At 42.5% G+C, this 16,417-nt stretch overlaps 2 gene segments (V, D, J or C); both read right to left on the bottom strand.

Moving 5' to 3' along the window:
• Positions 1-183: 183 nt before the first annotated feature.
• On the bottom strand, positions 184-10,301 carry LOC105888562. The segment is given in 4 exon segments: positions 184-553; positions 2,183-2,220; positions 9,775-10,087; positions 10,200-10,301. Coding segments are annotated over 4 exon segments (702 nt in total).
• A 4,302-nt stretch (positions 10,302-14,603) lies between these two features.
• Positions 14,604-16,417, bottom strand: LOC105894880. The segment is given in 2 exon segments: positions 14,604-15,132; positions 16,407-16,417. A coding segment is annotated over 1 exon segment (237 nt).

The raw sequence follows: 16,417 nt of genomic DNA on the forward strand, positions 1-16,417 counted from the left end.
AAGACACAGAAAAAATGAAATCAAGGCTCTCGTTTATTCTCCTTTATTAATAAATGGTCAAAACACATGAAATGGTCAAAGTAACAAGCACTTCAGATTCCCAAATGCTGTAAAAGAGGTGGAAAGGGAGGGAAAGACAGTGACTCAGTGCTGCACACTAACAGAAATAAGAGAGAGTCCCTATCAGAGATGAAGAGTCTTTATCAAATACACTTTCAATCAGGCTAATGACAGACATTTGAAAGGGGACCCTAGGAGCAGTCTGATTTCTTCAGAATCTCAGTGACAGTCTGGGAGCCCTGCTTTGCCTCGCAGGTCACTGAGACCCCCTGGGTCCACTCCTGGAGAGGGAGGGTCAGGGTGTTGCTCCAGCTGTACAGGCCGTCCTTCTGTGGGCCCAAGCGACTGGTCTCCCCGCTCCTGCTGCTCCCCGCTACCTTCCAGCTCAGCGTCCAGTCGGACGGGAAGCCTCCGTTAGCCAGGCACATCAACGTGGCTGAACTCCCGCTGGTGTGCAGGGGGGGCAGGACTGTGAGTTTGGGACTGGTGTCACCTGAGAAATAAAGCGAAGAGGTACAGGAAGGAATAAATGAGATTGTCTGCTGAAAAACGTCACCATCACTTTTATTAATGTGACATTACAGATGCAATATGATGGTACATTACAGATACACTGGCTCTTGGTCAAAGGAACATGTTCTATTTAGGTTAGACTATTCCCTTTTTAAACAGTCTGGAAGAACTAAGGAGGTGCATGTTGATACATTAGAATACTGGCAACACGATTCGAAAGATTAGCCTAAAACGACTTTGCATAAGTATGTATCTACACAAGTGCCATAGCTATGTTGGGAATATAAAATAAAGCGAAGAGGTACAGAAAGGAATAAACGAGGTCGGCTGCTGAAAAATATCGCCGCCACTTTTAATGTGATATTACAGCTGCAATATGATACTGGCTCTTGGTCAAAGGAACATGTTCAATTCACGAATGACGCTTGAAAACAGTCTGGAAGAACTAAGGATGTGCATGGTGATGCATTAAGCAATTGGCAACACGATCTTCTTGATTCGAAAGATTGGCTTAAAAATACATCGCATAGACAGACATTTATCTGTGCAAATTCCATAACTGTCACACTTTTAAAAAGTATTCGCACAGACAGACATATATCTGCGCAAAAGCCTTAACTGTGTTAGTTAATATTGTGGAGAAATGTCTCAGTGCAACATGACACATGACACATTTCAGAGTTTTAGCTCGGTGTCGGTCAAACTGATTACCCACTTTCTGACGCGCAGCACCTACCACCAGAGTAACACGAAGTTATAAACCCTGTAGGGCAGTAAATATCTTCCCATCACCAGTTTCCCAAATACACACGCACATGTGTATTCTGAGTCAGTATACACAGTTCCAAGTAAAAAATACAGTTATGGTCAAAGCACAGAGACTACATTCAATCGAAAATGGCAAATTGCCTTCATACCTTTAACGTCAATAGCTACCACCAGCAGTAACAAGAAGTTACAAACCTGTTTGACCTGTTCTTCCTTTCTATTTTCTTAGAACTCATGCAAGGGATGCAGAGTAAAACATTGTGATACACAATTTTCACTATTTGAAGGAAAAAAGTAAGTGTACAACTACACAGTTACGATCAGAGCACAAGTTATGCACTGTTCCAAAAAAGGCGAAAAAGTTTAAACATAGAGATATCGGTAGCCGTCATAGACTGCTCTGCTCATAGCGCAACGTATTAGGCCTTTAGTAACACACACACATACTGACAAAATAATTCAAATGTATGACCGTTTACTTACTTCCAACGTCAAGTCTACTGCCGCCTCCAAACGTGTACCACAGTGAAACAAACCCCTCCTCTGACACGCACTAGTAAGATACCTTTTATTTTTGATATCCCAGGTAAAATTGACTCAGCTAAGATATGCCATCAATTATATTAGTCATAATTAATAAAATATGCACAAAATTACATCAGTAGCCTATTTCGTTTCATTACCAAACCAGTCTAGCAAGTGTATGACTTATCTGCATAATAAAGCGCACCATTGAAAAATATATTAATTTCAAAACCAAATGATACAATGAAGGTAATTCAACCAAAACGTTCATATGTAGACCAATATTTTATATAGGACCACAGATGATATTACTTACTTCCAACATCGAGTCTTGTGCCGCCACCGAAAGTCCACCACAGTGATACAGGCTCATAGAGACGCTGTACAAAAACCTCTTCACGGTACAGCGACTCTGACTGACATTGCAATGCAGTTACTGTTACATTTAGCAGATCATGAATTATGTCATGGTTAATTTCAGGTCTGAAATTTAAATTTTCTCCATCGTCCAAGTGCAAGAATATATTTCATTTTTTTATATTTCATGAATGCCAACCAGCATTAATAGGCTAAGTTTGCCCAAATGACATACAGCCTCATGAATTGTAATCATTAAAAATAAGACATTCTACACTATGGCAATTCTGGCTTCAGTGGTAGACAGGTTTGAATGCTTTATTCCCGACAGTGGAGTGAGGTGCACAGATTGAAAAGTAAACTGGCTCCAGGTTTAGATCACAGGTCTAGTCCAGGGGTGATTGTATGACTACAGCAGTGCAGTAAGGGAATAGTATAGTTCACCTCTACAGAAAGTAATGTGTTGATACCATGTGATAATGATTTTAGCAGATCAATAAAGCCATTTGTACTATTTCTGTCATACTCAAACTGCTCCGTTTCATTGATCCTGGAGGTTGCTCTCAGTTCAGTTGTGGGTCTGAGGATTGTTTAGTCTTTCTGTCAGTCAGTAGGACCACACTGGCCTATCAGTTATTGCTGTTAGCCCAGATAAATCTAACAAAACATCATTTAGGTTTAGACTGTTGGCCTACTGAAGAGTCTTCTTTATTTCTTTTCATGAGCAGAGGGAATGGGGATCAGAAGGTGCCAGTTAGAAACTGGGGAGGTTGGACATATTTGCATAACCAAAGTGTGAACCTTTTGCTCTTGAGAGCTTTATATCTCAGAAAGAGGAGAACTGGAACACTGAACACCAGCCTGTTTTAGAAGAACAATCTGACAAGAATGACTTTTCTCATTAAATTCCTCTGGGCACTCCTGTTCTGTATTCCAGGTAATGTATTTTACAAACTGAAATGGATTATTTGAAATAGTTTTACAATTAGTTTTGAAAACCGATATGCTATGAAATGTTTGCAATGTTTCAGAATGCAGGGGCCAGATCAGTGTGACTCAGACTCCAGCAGTGAAAGCTGTTCTTGTGGGACAAACCATCAAACTGGACTGCAGAAGCAGCAGCCCCATCTCAGGCTGTAGCAACTGTGTCTCCTGGTATCTTCAGAAAACTGGAGAAGCTCCCAAACTTTTAATATATTACATAAGCACACGTTATGGTTCAACTTCAAGTCGATTTGTTGGTGAAGGATCCGATTATGGTAGTGACTTTAGTCTGACCATCAGTAATTTCGAGGCTGAGGATGCAGGAGTTTACTACTGTCAGAGTCTTCATCAAGTTAGTGGTAACTGGGTGTTCACACAGTGATAAAGCTCCGTACAAAAACCTCCCTCAGTCAGGCTCCACATGACTGCACTGCTGCTGCTGCAGGAGGTGCTGAAGCATCACAGGAGCAGAAGGTTACATGGCACAACTCTACATGTTTGAAGGAAACATCTTTCTGCACGTTTATAATGGAAACAAACAGTATGACATATCCACTGTTAAATACTGGCGTAAGATTTTAATTAGCCTATAAATGAAAGTGAATATTGTGAAGTAAAAGGTGGAAAAGCAAATACAGCAGAAAGGAGATTATGCCAGGGTCATGTCCAATCCAGTTCTGCTCATCATCTGAGGTCCCCTTGTTCTCATCCATCTCCCCTGGTGCACTCATCCTACTACACACTGTTCAGTCCTCTACCTGACTGTTACACAACACACTTTACCAGAGGACACTGGGCCTGTCTCCTTCTCCATCTTCCTGCTATGGTCATTATGGAGATTCTGTCTCCTTATCTGGAAGACAGGTTTGGGATATTCCCCAGGATAGGTGTATTGGTATAACTCCAGTATTTCTCTCAGTTTGGAGAACACGTGTAATGTTGTACCCAGATCAAAAACAGTTAAAGAGTAACTGGAGCTTTAGTGTATATTCAGTGTTAATGCTTGCACAGTGAAATGCTCAGGTTGAGTGTCCCTGTGTGATGGCTGTCTCTTTGACCTCCTGGCCAAACACCAGAGATCCATGTCCACCTTCTGGATTTAATCATCGTCAGAGTGAATTTTGCCTTGCAGCTGCACATGACTGCATTGCTGCAGCTGGGAAGAACTCCAGAGTCCTGTAACAGTGTAACCGTGGCATGGCAGTCATGGCTTAAATGAACTGATCCAATACGTTTTCTCAGGTAATCAGTCATCTCAAACTCAAACACCTCAACACTCAGTGCCAGACCAGTAGGGACACTGTTGGCCTCTTTCGGGCCAGCCCAAGGCTTTTCCTCTGGCATAAACTCCAGTGATTAGCCCCGGTATTCTGCTTCTGTTACTCCAGGGCCGAACTGAGGCCTTCTGGGCCATGACCCCAGTCCAGCGTCAGAGATGAAAACACAGAAAGTCTGAAGGTTTTCCACAAACAAGGAGGTTTTACCCCATGCGATGGGCAGGGGCTCTCATGTGAATGACCATACCTCCCCCACATTACCTATGCTGCTCATAGTTCTGTTGTTAGATGCTTCTGTTAATCTCCCCTCACGACTCTGAATAGACTGCACTGCATTACATAGATTACCTTCAAGTGGACCTCAGTAGGACCAGATAGTGAGTGCATGCGATGGGCAGGGGTTCTTATGTGAATGACAGAGGTGTATCCACAGGCAGGATGCTATCATTCAGTTAGTACTTCTCATGTCATAATTTTCTGACACATACTATTCTAAAATGAATGTTGACCTCTCCTCTCCTCTCCTTTCCTCTCCTCTCCTCTCCTCTCCTCTCTGTTCCTTTTCCCTCTGTTGTTTTCTCCTCTACGTCTGCAGCAGTAGTGCAGTCATCAGTTACCTGACTGATTATTATTACTGTTAGTGTTTTCAGTTGAGCAATCACCCCCCCCCCAACCCCTTCTCACCCCCCTCCCTCACGTCTGTTCTCTGCTCTCCACCTGCAGTGAGCTCCAGCAGCAGAGTGCAGTCATGTGGAGCCTGACTGAGGGAGGTTTTTGTACGGCGCTTTATCACTGTGTGAACACACCACCAGAATAGTAACTCTGACAGTAGTAAACTCCTGCATCCTCAGCCTGGACATTACTGATGGTCAGAGTGAAGTCACTGCCAGTTCCACTGCCACTGAATCTGGATGGAGTCCCAGTATGGAGAAATCTACCAGCATATATCAGGAGTTTGGGAGCCTCTCCAGACTGCTGTTTGTACCAGTTGAGGCATTGTTCACCCGACTCATAACAATCAGTGTCCACATCTATGCTGGTTTGACAGGTCATGGACACAGTTTGTCCTGGAAGGACAGCTTTCACTGTCGGAGTCTGAGTCACACTGACTTGTCCTTTACATTCTGAAACACAAATGGAATAATGTCAACAACCAACTATGGAACCAGTAAATAACCCAATAAATTAATTCCCATAATCCATGTTGTCTCTGTGTCTCCAAACGGCTGTAAATCAGGTGATGACAGTAACTTGAGCCCTACCTTGGCAGTAAAGAGAGAGGGTCCAGATGAGGATGAGAGCTAAAGGCATCTTGTTGTACATTCAGATCAGACAGCCTGAACTCACACATGTGCAGTACTGAGGCTGCAGTATAAACACCCATAGGGCACTGAGGCGTCCATCACTGATGCAAAGTATCCCCTCTAGGCAAATGCTCAGTGTGATGCAGCTAATAAACAGTAGACAGTATATGTGATATTTTATTAAATAATTCAAGATTATTAATTCATCTAGTGCCATAACCAATAGACATTGTCTCAAAGCTCTTCACAGAGCCCAAGGTCTGAACCTTCCAGAGCACAAGGCCACGGTGGCAAGAAAAGAAAGACATGCAGAGAAACATTTACAAAATGTCTTCTTTTATATTTTAACAATTCAAACTGCTCCCATACAGCTGGTTGTTAAAGTGAAACTAACATAGATAGAAGTATTTTTTGTGTTTTTGTTTTCATTTTGAGTCTCTTCAGTACAGCAGTGGGGCAGTTAGTGTTGCAAGAGAGATATCTGACACATATATGTGCAGACATTGAACAGTTTTATTTGTTATTCTGATAAACTGTATATTTGTTTCATTATATAACTGAATCATATTGGAGTATTGTGCTTTCTATCCATCTTGAAATAATAATAATTTAATTGAATAATATTTCTTAGATGTATTTGGCCAAGAAAGAGTTAGTAATGGTATGTGTAGAGAAGTAAAGAAGTGTGTGTTCTGCTGTTATAATCTTTATTACCCCCTCTTGTCCTGTGTATGACTAAAGATCTAGAGATATAGAGATGTGTGTATTCTGGTGTGATAATCAGTCATGTGGAGCCTGACTGGGGGAGGTTTTTGTACGGCACTTTATCACTGTGTGAACAGATTTATACTGTTGATATAGTGGAAACTCTGACAGTAGTAAACTCCTGCATCCTCAGCCTGGACATTACTGATGGTCAGAGTGAAGTCACTGTGAGTTCCACTGCCACTGAATCTGGATGGAGTCCCAGACTGAAGTGTTTTGGCATGACGGATAATGAGTTTAGGAGCTGCACCAGGTTTCTGTTGATACCAGTATAAATCAAGGTTTGATTTCCCTGCATCATACACATCACTGCTGGTTTTACAGTTGAGAGTGACAGATCCTCCCTGTTGAACAGCTTTCACTGCAGGAGTCTGAGTCACAGTGACCTGTCCATATGAGACTGCAGAGAAGACATGGAGAATAGTAAGATATATTTAACCTCCCACATATGTTCATGTATCTTTACTTTACACACAAGATCTGGGTTCAAATCAAATAAAACTCACTCTGAAAGCAGAGGACAAGTGTCCAGAGGAACATGAAGATGAAAGTCATTGTTGAGTTCTCCACTATGAGAATCAGCTCTTACCCATGAAGTGGTGAACTCACAGGGCTATAAATAATCCCCCCAAGACTAGAACTGTGACCACTCATGCAAACTGACACATGTAGCCTATGTAAATGATCTTCCTGAGTGAAACAGACTGTTAGGGTTACAGTAATGATTAGTATGTACACACACATAGATGTAGATGTGATTGGGAGGAAAATATCTTTCTATGAAATGGGTAGATTGATTGATAGATTATTGAACAGCCTATCAGTTATTGATGTTAGCCCAGATAAATCTAACAAAACATCATTTAGGTTTAGACTGTTGGCCTACTGAAGAGTCTTCTGTATTTCTTTTCATGAGCAGAGGGAATGGGGATCAGAAGGTGCCAGTTAGAAACTGGGGAGGTTGGACATATTTGCATAACCAAAGTGTGAACCTTTTGCTCTTGAGAGCTTTATATCTCAGAAAGAGGAGAACTGGAACACTGAACACCAGCCTGTTTTAGAAGAACAATCTGACAAGAATGACTTTTCTCATTAAATTCCTCTGGGCACTCCTGTTCTGTATTCCAGGTAATGTATTTTACAAACTGAAATTGATTATTTGAAATAATTACAATTTTTAATCGATATGCTATGAAATGTTTGCAATATTTCAGAATGCAGGGGCCAGTACAGTGTGACTCAGACTCCAGCAGTGAAAGCTGTTCTTGTGGGACAAACCATCAAACTGGACTGCAGAAGCAGCAGCCCCATCTACGGCAGCTACCTCTCCTGGTATCTTCAGAAAACTGGAGAAGCTCCCAAACTTTTAATATATACCACAAGCACACGTTATGGTTCAACTCCAAGTCGATTTGTTGGTGAAGGATCCAGTTCTAGAAGTGACTTTAGTCTGACCATCAGTAATTTCGAGGCTGAGGATGCAGGAGTTTACTACTGTCAGACGTACCACGATGTCCCAGTGTTCACACAGTGATAAAGCGCCGTACAAAAACCTCCCTCAGTCAGGCTCCACATGACTGCACTGCTGCTGCTGCAGGAGGTGCTGAAGCATCACAGGAGCAGAAGGTTACACGGCACAACTCTACATGTTTGAAGGAAACATGTTTCTGCACATTTATAATGGAAACAAACAGGATGACATATCCACTGTTAAATACTGGCGTAAGATTTGAATTAGCCTATAAAAGAGAATATTAAAATTAATAGAAGTAAAAGGTGGAAAAGCAAATACAGCAGAAAGGAGATTATGCCAGGGTCATGTCCAATCCAGTTCTGCTCATCATCTGAGGTCCCCTTGTTCTCATCCATCTCCCCTGGTGCACTCATCCTACTACACACAGTTCAGTCCTCTACCTGACTGTTACACAACACACTTTACCAGAGGACACTGGGCCTGTCTCCTTCTCCATCTTCCTGCTATGGTCATTATGGAGATTCTGTCTCCTTATCTGGAAGACAGGTTTGAGATATTCCCCAGGATAGGTGTACTGGTATAACTCCAGTATTTCTCTCAGTTTGGAGAACAAGTGTAATGTTGTACCCAGATCAAAAACAGTTAAAGAGTAACGGGAGCTTTAGTGTATATTCAGTGTTAATGCTTGCACAGTGAAATGCTCAGGTTGGGTGTCCCTGTGTGATGGCTGTCTCTATGACCTCCTGGCCAAACACCAGAGATCCATGTCCACCTTCTGGATTGAATCATCATCAGAGTGAATTTTGCCTTGCAGCTGCACATGACTGCATTGCTGCAGCTGGGAAGATCTCCAGAGTCCTGTAACAGTGTAACCGTGGCATGGCAGTCATGGCTTAAATGAACTGATCCAATACGTTTTCTCAGGTAATCAGTCATCTCAAACTATAACACCTCGACACTCAGTGCCAGACCAGTAGGGACACTGTTGGCCTCTTTCGGACCAGCCCAAGGCTTTCCCTCTGGCATAAACTCCAGTGATTAGCCCCGGTATTCTGCTTCTGTTACTCCAGGGCGGCGAACTGAGGCCTTCTGGGCCATGACCCCAGTCCAGCGTCAGAGATGAAAACACAGAAAGTCTGAAGGTTTTCCACAAACAAGGAGTTTTTACCCCATGCGATGGGCAAGGGCTCTGATGTGAATGACCATACCTCCCCCACATTACCTGTGCTGCTCATAGTTCTGTTATTAGATGGTTCTGTTAGTCTCCTCTTACGACTCTGAACAGACTGCACTGCATTACATAGATTCCCTTCAAGTGGACCTCAGTAGGACCAGATAGTGAGTGCATGCGATGGGCAGGGGTTCTCATGTGAATGACAGAGGTGTATCCACAGGCAGGATGCTATCATTCAGTTAGTACTTCTCATGTCATTTTCTGACACATAATATTCTGAAATGAATGTTGAACTCTCCTCTCCTCTCCTCTCCTCTCCTCTCTGTTCCTTTTCCCTCTGTTGTTTTCTCCTCTACGTCTGCAGCAGTAGTGCAGTCATCAGTTACCTGACTGATTATTATTACTGTTAGTGTTTTCAGTCCAGCAATCAGCCCCCCCCCCCCACCCTTTCTCACCCCCCTCACTCACGTCTGTTCTCTGCTCTCCACCTGCAGTGAGCTCCAGCAGCAGAGTGCAGTCATGTGGAGCCTGACTGAGGGAGGTTTTTGTACGGCGCTTTATCACTGTGTGAACACTGGGCCACTGTGTAAACTCTGACAGTAGTAAACTCCTGCATCCTCAGCCTGGACATTACTGATGGTCAGAGTGAAGTCACTGTGAGTTCCACTGCCACTGAATCTTGATGGAGTCCCAGACTGAAGGCGGTTGGTATAATAGATCAGGAGTTTAGGAGCTGCATCAGGTTTCTGTTGGTACCAGGACAAGTAAGCTGATGTCCCTGCATTATACACATCCCTGCTGGTTTTACAGTTGAGAGTGACTGATCCTCCCTGTTGAACAGCTTTCACTGCAGGAGTCTGAGTCACAGTGACCTGTCCATATGAGACTGCAGAGAAGACGTGGAGAATAGTAAATAGTAAGATATATTTAACCTCCCACATATGATCATGTATCTTTACTTTAGACACAAGATCTGGGTTAAAATAAATAAAACTTACTCTGAAAGCAGAGGACAAGTGTCCAGAGGAACATGAAGATGAAAGTCATTGTTGAGTTCTCCACTATGAGAATCAGCTCTTACCCATGAAGTGGTGAACTCACAGGGCAATAAATAATCCCCCCAAGACTAGAACTGTGACCACTCATGCAAACTGACACATCTACTGTATGTAAATTATTTTCCTGAGTGAAACAGACCGTTAGGGTTACAGTAATGATTAGTATGTACACACACATAGATGTAAATATGATCGGTAGGAAAATATCTTTCTATGAAATTGGTAGATTGATTGATAGATTATTGAACAGGTGTTGGGCTCTGTAAAGGTGCTTTGAGACAGTGTCTGTTGTTAATGGTATTATATATAGTACATTAAATAAATAAAAGTGAATTGAAGACTCTTGATATTTTGGCAAGGTGGAGTTCTAATAATCTCATGCACAAATCAGATGAACCAGAGACCACTACTACTACTCCAGGTTCTCACCGGATCGTTATACAGATTACTCAGACTCATGCCAAGACCTCAGTATGGCAGACTAACTGGTGACATCACACACAGTAGTCTGAGTCCAGTGCTCAAGCGTGTCTCTTTCTGAGATCACCAGGATGGCGATCAGCAACACTGCAACACATATGTGAATCAGGATGTCTATCGGCAGGGAAACTACAGATAGCTGATGCAGTGGGGCATCCGTCAGCTTGTCATACAGATAGCCCCAGACGGCAAGTTACAGAATCTGTCTCTCTCTCCTTGTCCAGCAGTGCCCTCTAGTGGTGGACAGAACACACTGCACAACATTCTGATATCTGGTATATGATGTCACCTGCAACAAAGGCACTTTCACTGTATAGATTAGGGCATAGTTGAAGGGTCAGAGATGCACATCCTGTTGGACACTGGTTCAAGCATTTCTTTTATCATTGAGAATGTATGAATGACACTCCCATCATTGAACAGAAGGCCTCTCAAAAAGAATGTAATGTGACTGGGCCGAGTTTGCATTTACATTACATTTACATTTAGTCCAAAGCGACGTACAATGGAGTTTGGACTCAGTAGGCCCTGTTAACATTACACTGTGACTGGGCTCACTGAGTTTGGACACACTAGGCCCTGTTAACATTACACTGTGACTGGGCTCACTGAGTTTGGACACACTAGGCCCTGTTAACATTACACTGTGACTGGGCTAAATTTGGACACACTAGGCCATGTTAACATTACACTGTGACCGGGCTGAGTTTGGACACACTAGGCGCTGTTAACATTACACTGTGACTGGGCTGAGTTTGGACACACTAGGCCCTGTTAACATTACACTGTGACTGGGTTGAATTTAGACACACTAGGCCCTGTTAACATTACACTGTGACTGGGCTTATTGAGTTTGCTGCAGGAAGTGCTGGTTATTAGGAATGTCAGTCAGGCCATTCTACTTGGTTGGGACGTTCTTCAGCAGAACTATGCTGCTAGATTTAGGTGGAGGTTTGTGTCATCTTCCCAATCAAGACTCACCACTGCTGTGCACTACAGACATGACACCCGACAGCTGTGCTGCATTGATCTCTGAGTGCACCACCACACCTCCCTTTTGGGAAGCGCACTGTACAGTCAAGCTGATACCTTCTGCTGCTAATCTGTATGCACCACATGGAGACAGTGGTCTGCTTGAGCCTTACCAGATGGACTGGGATGGGACTGCAGTAGCCCACACACACACTCCCAAGAGCAGACAGTGGCCTCACTGTTGTGTGTGTTATGACTCCTACTGACACCCCCATTGGACTTCAGCCAGGTATGCAGTTAGGACCGTTCATTCCTGTATCAGACAATGAGATCTGCACAGATACACCCTCAGTTTGTCAGGTAACAGCCCTGTCAGTGTCATCACAGTCTTCATCATTTGATGTGAGGTGTAACAGCCCCGTCAGTGTCATCACAGTCTTCATCATTTGATGTGAGGTGTAACAGCCCCGTCAGTGACATCACAGTCTTCATCATTTGATGTGAGCTGTAACAGCCCCGTCAGTGACATCACAGTCTTCATCATTTGATGTGAGCTGTGGCAGCCTTTCAGATTCCCAGTTTTCTGAGCTAAAATCTCTGCTACTGTCCTGCACTGATGTGTTCAGCAAGAGTCCAAATTACTTTGGACGAACCAGTTCAGTCCAGCACAAAGTCAACACAAATTCAGCACCACCAATCAGATAACATGCCTACCGCACCTCTCCCCATATGCAGTCTGTGATGCAGTCAGAGGTAGATGGCATGCTGGCCCAGTCTGTGATCCAGTCAGAGGTAGATGGCCCAGTCTGTGATCCAGTCAGAGGTAGATGGCCCAGTCTGTGATCCAGTCAGAGGTAGGTGGCCCAGTCTGTGGAGAAAAGAGGGAAGAAGGAGAGTGGAGTGGAGTGGAGAGTGTCCTTGGGATGGCGCTGGAGAACAACTAAACTATCTCAGTTTGAACTTGTTTGTCTACGTGAACTCTTTTGCCAACACCACCAACCCCTCCTGAGGATTTCAAGGGTAACAATGGCTTTGTGATGAGAGACTCTGATGGACTCAGGTTCAGATGACCGATAGGTCCCTTCATCTCTCTATGTACATTATAAACTCATGTGTGGGGTGTTGTAAAATGTGTGTGTGAAGTATGTAGTGTGTGGGGTGCTGTAAAATGTGTGTGTGTGAAGTATGTAGTGTGTGTAAGATGTCTCAGTTGTCATTATTGAGTTCTTCACAGTGAGAATCAGCTCTTACTCATGAAGTGCTGAATCCATAGGATGATAAATAATCCCCAAAACTAGAACTGACTCAATCAAAGTGACACATTGATGTAAATGATTCAGCTGAGTGAAACAGACGATGACTTTAACTGGACCTATTTATTTAAGCTTCATGGCTGTCAGACTCGTTTGGGGTGTAGGACCATGTCATGTCATTAAGAAATGAAGAGGGAAAGCCATATGTGAATTTGAATACTCTGTTTGTATGTTTAATTATGTGTGTACTGTAAATGTGTAAATACGGCTTCAGTTATGATGATTATATTAGTATCACATTATTTAACTAAAATGCCCTTTAAGTGATCGTTAATTAAATGAGCTACCATTTCTTGATCCCCATGATGATTAAATATGTTTGTATCTCTATGAGAGTAGCAGTGTGTCATGTTCATGATGATGATTAAATATGTTTGTATCTCTATGAGAGTAGCAGTGTGTCCTCATGTTCATGATGATTAAATATGTTTGTATCTCTATGAGAGTAGCAGTGTTTCCTCATGTTCATGATGATTAAATATGTTTGTATCTCTATGAGAGTAGCAGTGTGTCATGTTCAGCAAATCTCAGTAACATTCTCAACCAGTAGGGGATGCTGCTAGCTTGAAGCGGGTATGGTGCTGTGTATTTGTTTGTGTGTGTCTCTGTCTGTCTGAGTGTCTATCAATACAACTTTTGGTGATGGTCTGGTGGTACCTTCATGTGTGAATGAAGCTAAATATAGTTTAGAGCCTCGTCATGCAATACCATGTCTCAGAATACCTGAGTTGTCCTGAGTGAAAGTAAAGCAGTGTAACTGAGCACAGCTGTCTCAGTGCAGTTTCTGGCTGTAGGTGTAACCCAGGAAACAGAGCTCTCTGTGGGGGAAACTTCTATTTGCATTGCCACGCCTGAGTGGGTCTGCTAGTCCCAGAATAGAGCAGCGCTATCGCCAGATGTTCAAGTGTTCTCAAGGGATTTACATTACGGGACATTACATACAGTCTCTTTGAGCTCAAGAGTGATTATAGAGTTAGAGAGCTTGGAAGGATTTTTAACACTTTTTGGGGCTTTTTGCCTTCAATGAGATAAGACAGTGAAGGTTTTTGGACAGGAAATGAGATGGAGAGAAGAGGTGGGGAGTGGGATCAGGAAATGACAGCAGTTCGGATTCGAACTCGTGTCCCCGTGGGCGTTCAAGCCCGTATATGGTCGGGGCTACTGCTTGCGCCATAGTGCCCCCCAACATTTAGGATTTGTATTCAATATTCCTTTTAAAAATAATGTTAATTTAAAAAAAAATTCTATGGTAAAAAATGCAGGTTATTAGTTAAATCTGTAAAAGTCTCATTACTCAACACCCTCATAACTTATTTATTTACTTAATTTTGCTTTTAGACTAAATCATCTAATCAAGGCATCATACATTACCTGTTATTGTTTTCACTAGCTACATAATAAGCCCTCTATGGTTGTAATGACAAAGGGAAGTCAAATTACATCTATCATCATTCAATTTAATGAACATTTCAACATTATTAGTTAAATGACTTTAACTGTCTTCATTTGGTGCAACAATCATCAATCTGGAAATATATCTCGAACTTAAGTTACAAAAAATACAAAATCAAGTTTCTGATTAATTTCATCAAACTCCTTTATTAATAAATGGTCAAAAAACATGAAAGGGTCAAAGTAACAAGCACTTCAGATTCCCAAATGCTGTAAATGAGGTGGAAAGGGAGGGAAAGACAGTGACTCAGTGCTGCACACTAACAGAAATAAGAGAGAGTCCCTATCAGAGATGAAGAGTCTTTATCAAACACACTTTCAATCAGGCTAATGACAGACATTTGAAAGGGGACCCTAGGAGCAGTCTGATTTCTTCAGAATCTCAGTGACAGTTTGGGAGCCCTGCTTTGCCTCGCAGGTCACTGAGACTCCCTGGGTCCACTCCTGGAGAGGGAGGGTCAGGGTGTTGCTCCAGCTGTACAGGCCGTCCTTCTGTGGGCCCAAGCGACTGGTCTCCCCGCTCCTGCTGCTCCCCGCTACCTTCCAGCTCAGCGTCCAGTCGGACGGGAAGCCTCCGTTAGCCAGGCACATCAACGTGGCTGAACTCCCGCTGGTGTGCAGGGGGGGCAGGACTGTGAGTTTGGGACTGGTGTCACCTGAGAAATAAAGCGAAGAGGTACAGGAAGGAATTAATGAGGCAGTCTTTTGAAAAACGTCACTACCACTTTTATTAATGTGATATTACAGATGCAATATGATGCTTTATTACAGATACACTGGCTCTTGGTCAAAGGAACATGTTCTTTTTAGGTTAGACTATTCCCTTTTTAAACAGTCTGGAAGATAGATAGATAGATAGATGGATACTTTATTAATCCCGAGGGAAATTTAGGAACTATGGATATGCATGTTGATGCATTAGAATACTGGCAACACGATTCGAAAGATTAGCCTAAAAAGACTGCATAAGTAGGCTACGTATCTACGCAAGTGCCATAACTATGTTGTGAATATAAAATAAAGCACATAAATAAAAGGAATAAACGAGGTCGTCTGCTGAAAAATATCACCACCACTTTTAATGTGATATTACAGCTGCAATATGATACTGGCTCTTGGTCAAGGAACATGTTCAAATCAACGATTATGTTTTTAAGATAAGAACTAAGGATGTGCATGGTCATTAAGCTACTGGCAAAACGATCTACTTGATTCGAAAGATTGGCTTAAAAATACATCGCATAGACAGGCATTTATCTGTTCAAATTCCATAACTATCACACTTTTAAAAAGACTTCGCAAAGACAGACAAATATTTGCGCAAAATGCCGTTACTACGTTGTGAATATTGTGGAGAAATGTCTCAGTGCAACATCATGACACATTTCAGAGTTTTAGGTCGTTGTCGGTCTAACGGATTACCCGCTTTCTGACTCGCAGCACCCAGAGTACTACCGGAGTAACACGAAGTTATAAACCCTGTAGGGCAGTAAATATCTTCCCATCACCAGTTTCCCAAAATACACACGCACAGGTGTATTCTGAGTCAGTATACACTGTTCCAAGTAAAACATACAGTTATGGTCAATGCATGGAGGCTACATTCAATCGGAAATGCAGATTCCAACACTACCAACCACTACGAAGTTACAAACATGTTGGCCATGAAATATCTTCCATCCTATTTACTGAAAACACATGTAAGGGATGTATAATATTTAAAGGGATTATAAGGGTGTAAATGTGAGTCAATACACACAATTTACACGAACAGTAAGTGTACCCAGTTACGATCAAAGCACAACTGTTATGAAAAGTTCAAAAAGGTTTAAACACAGAGATATCGGTAGCCGTCATAAACGGCTCTGCTCTGCCTTTAGTAACACATACACACTGACAGAATAATCCAAATGTATGACCGTTTACTTACTTCCAACGTCA

The sequence above is a fragment of the Clupea harengus genome, chromosome 16 (assembly GCF_900700415.2).
Source record: "Clupea harengus chromosome 16, Ch_v2.0.2, whole genome shotgun sequence".
Lineage (NCBI taxonomy): Eukaryota > Metazoa > Chordata > Actinopteri > Clupeiformes > Clupeidae > Clupea > Clupea harengus.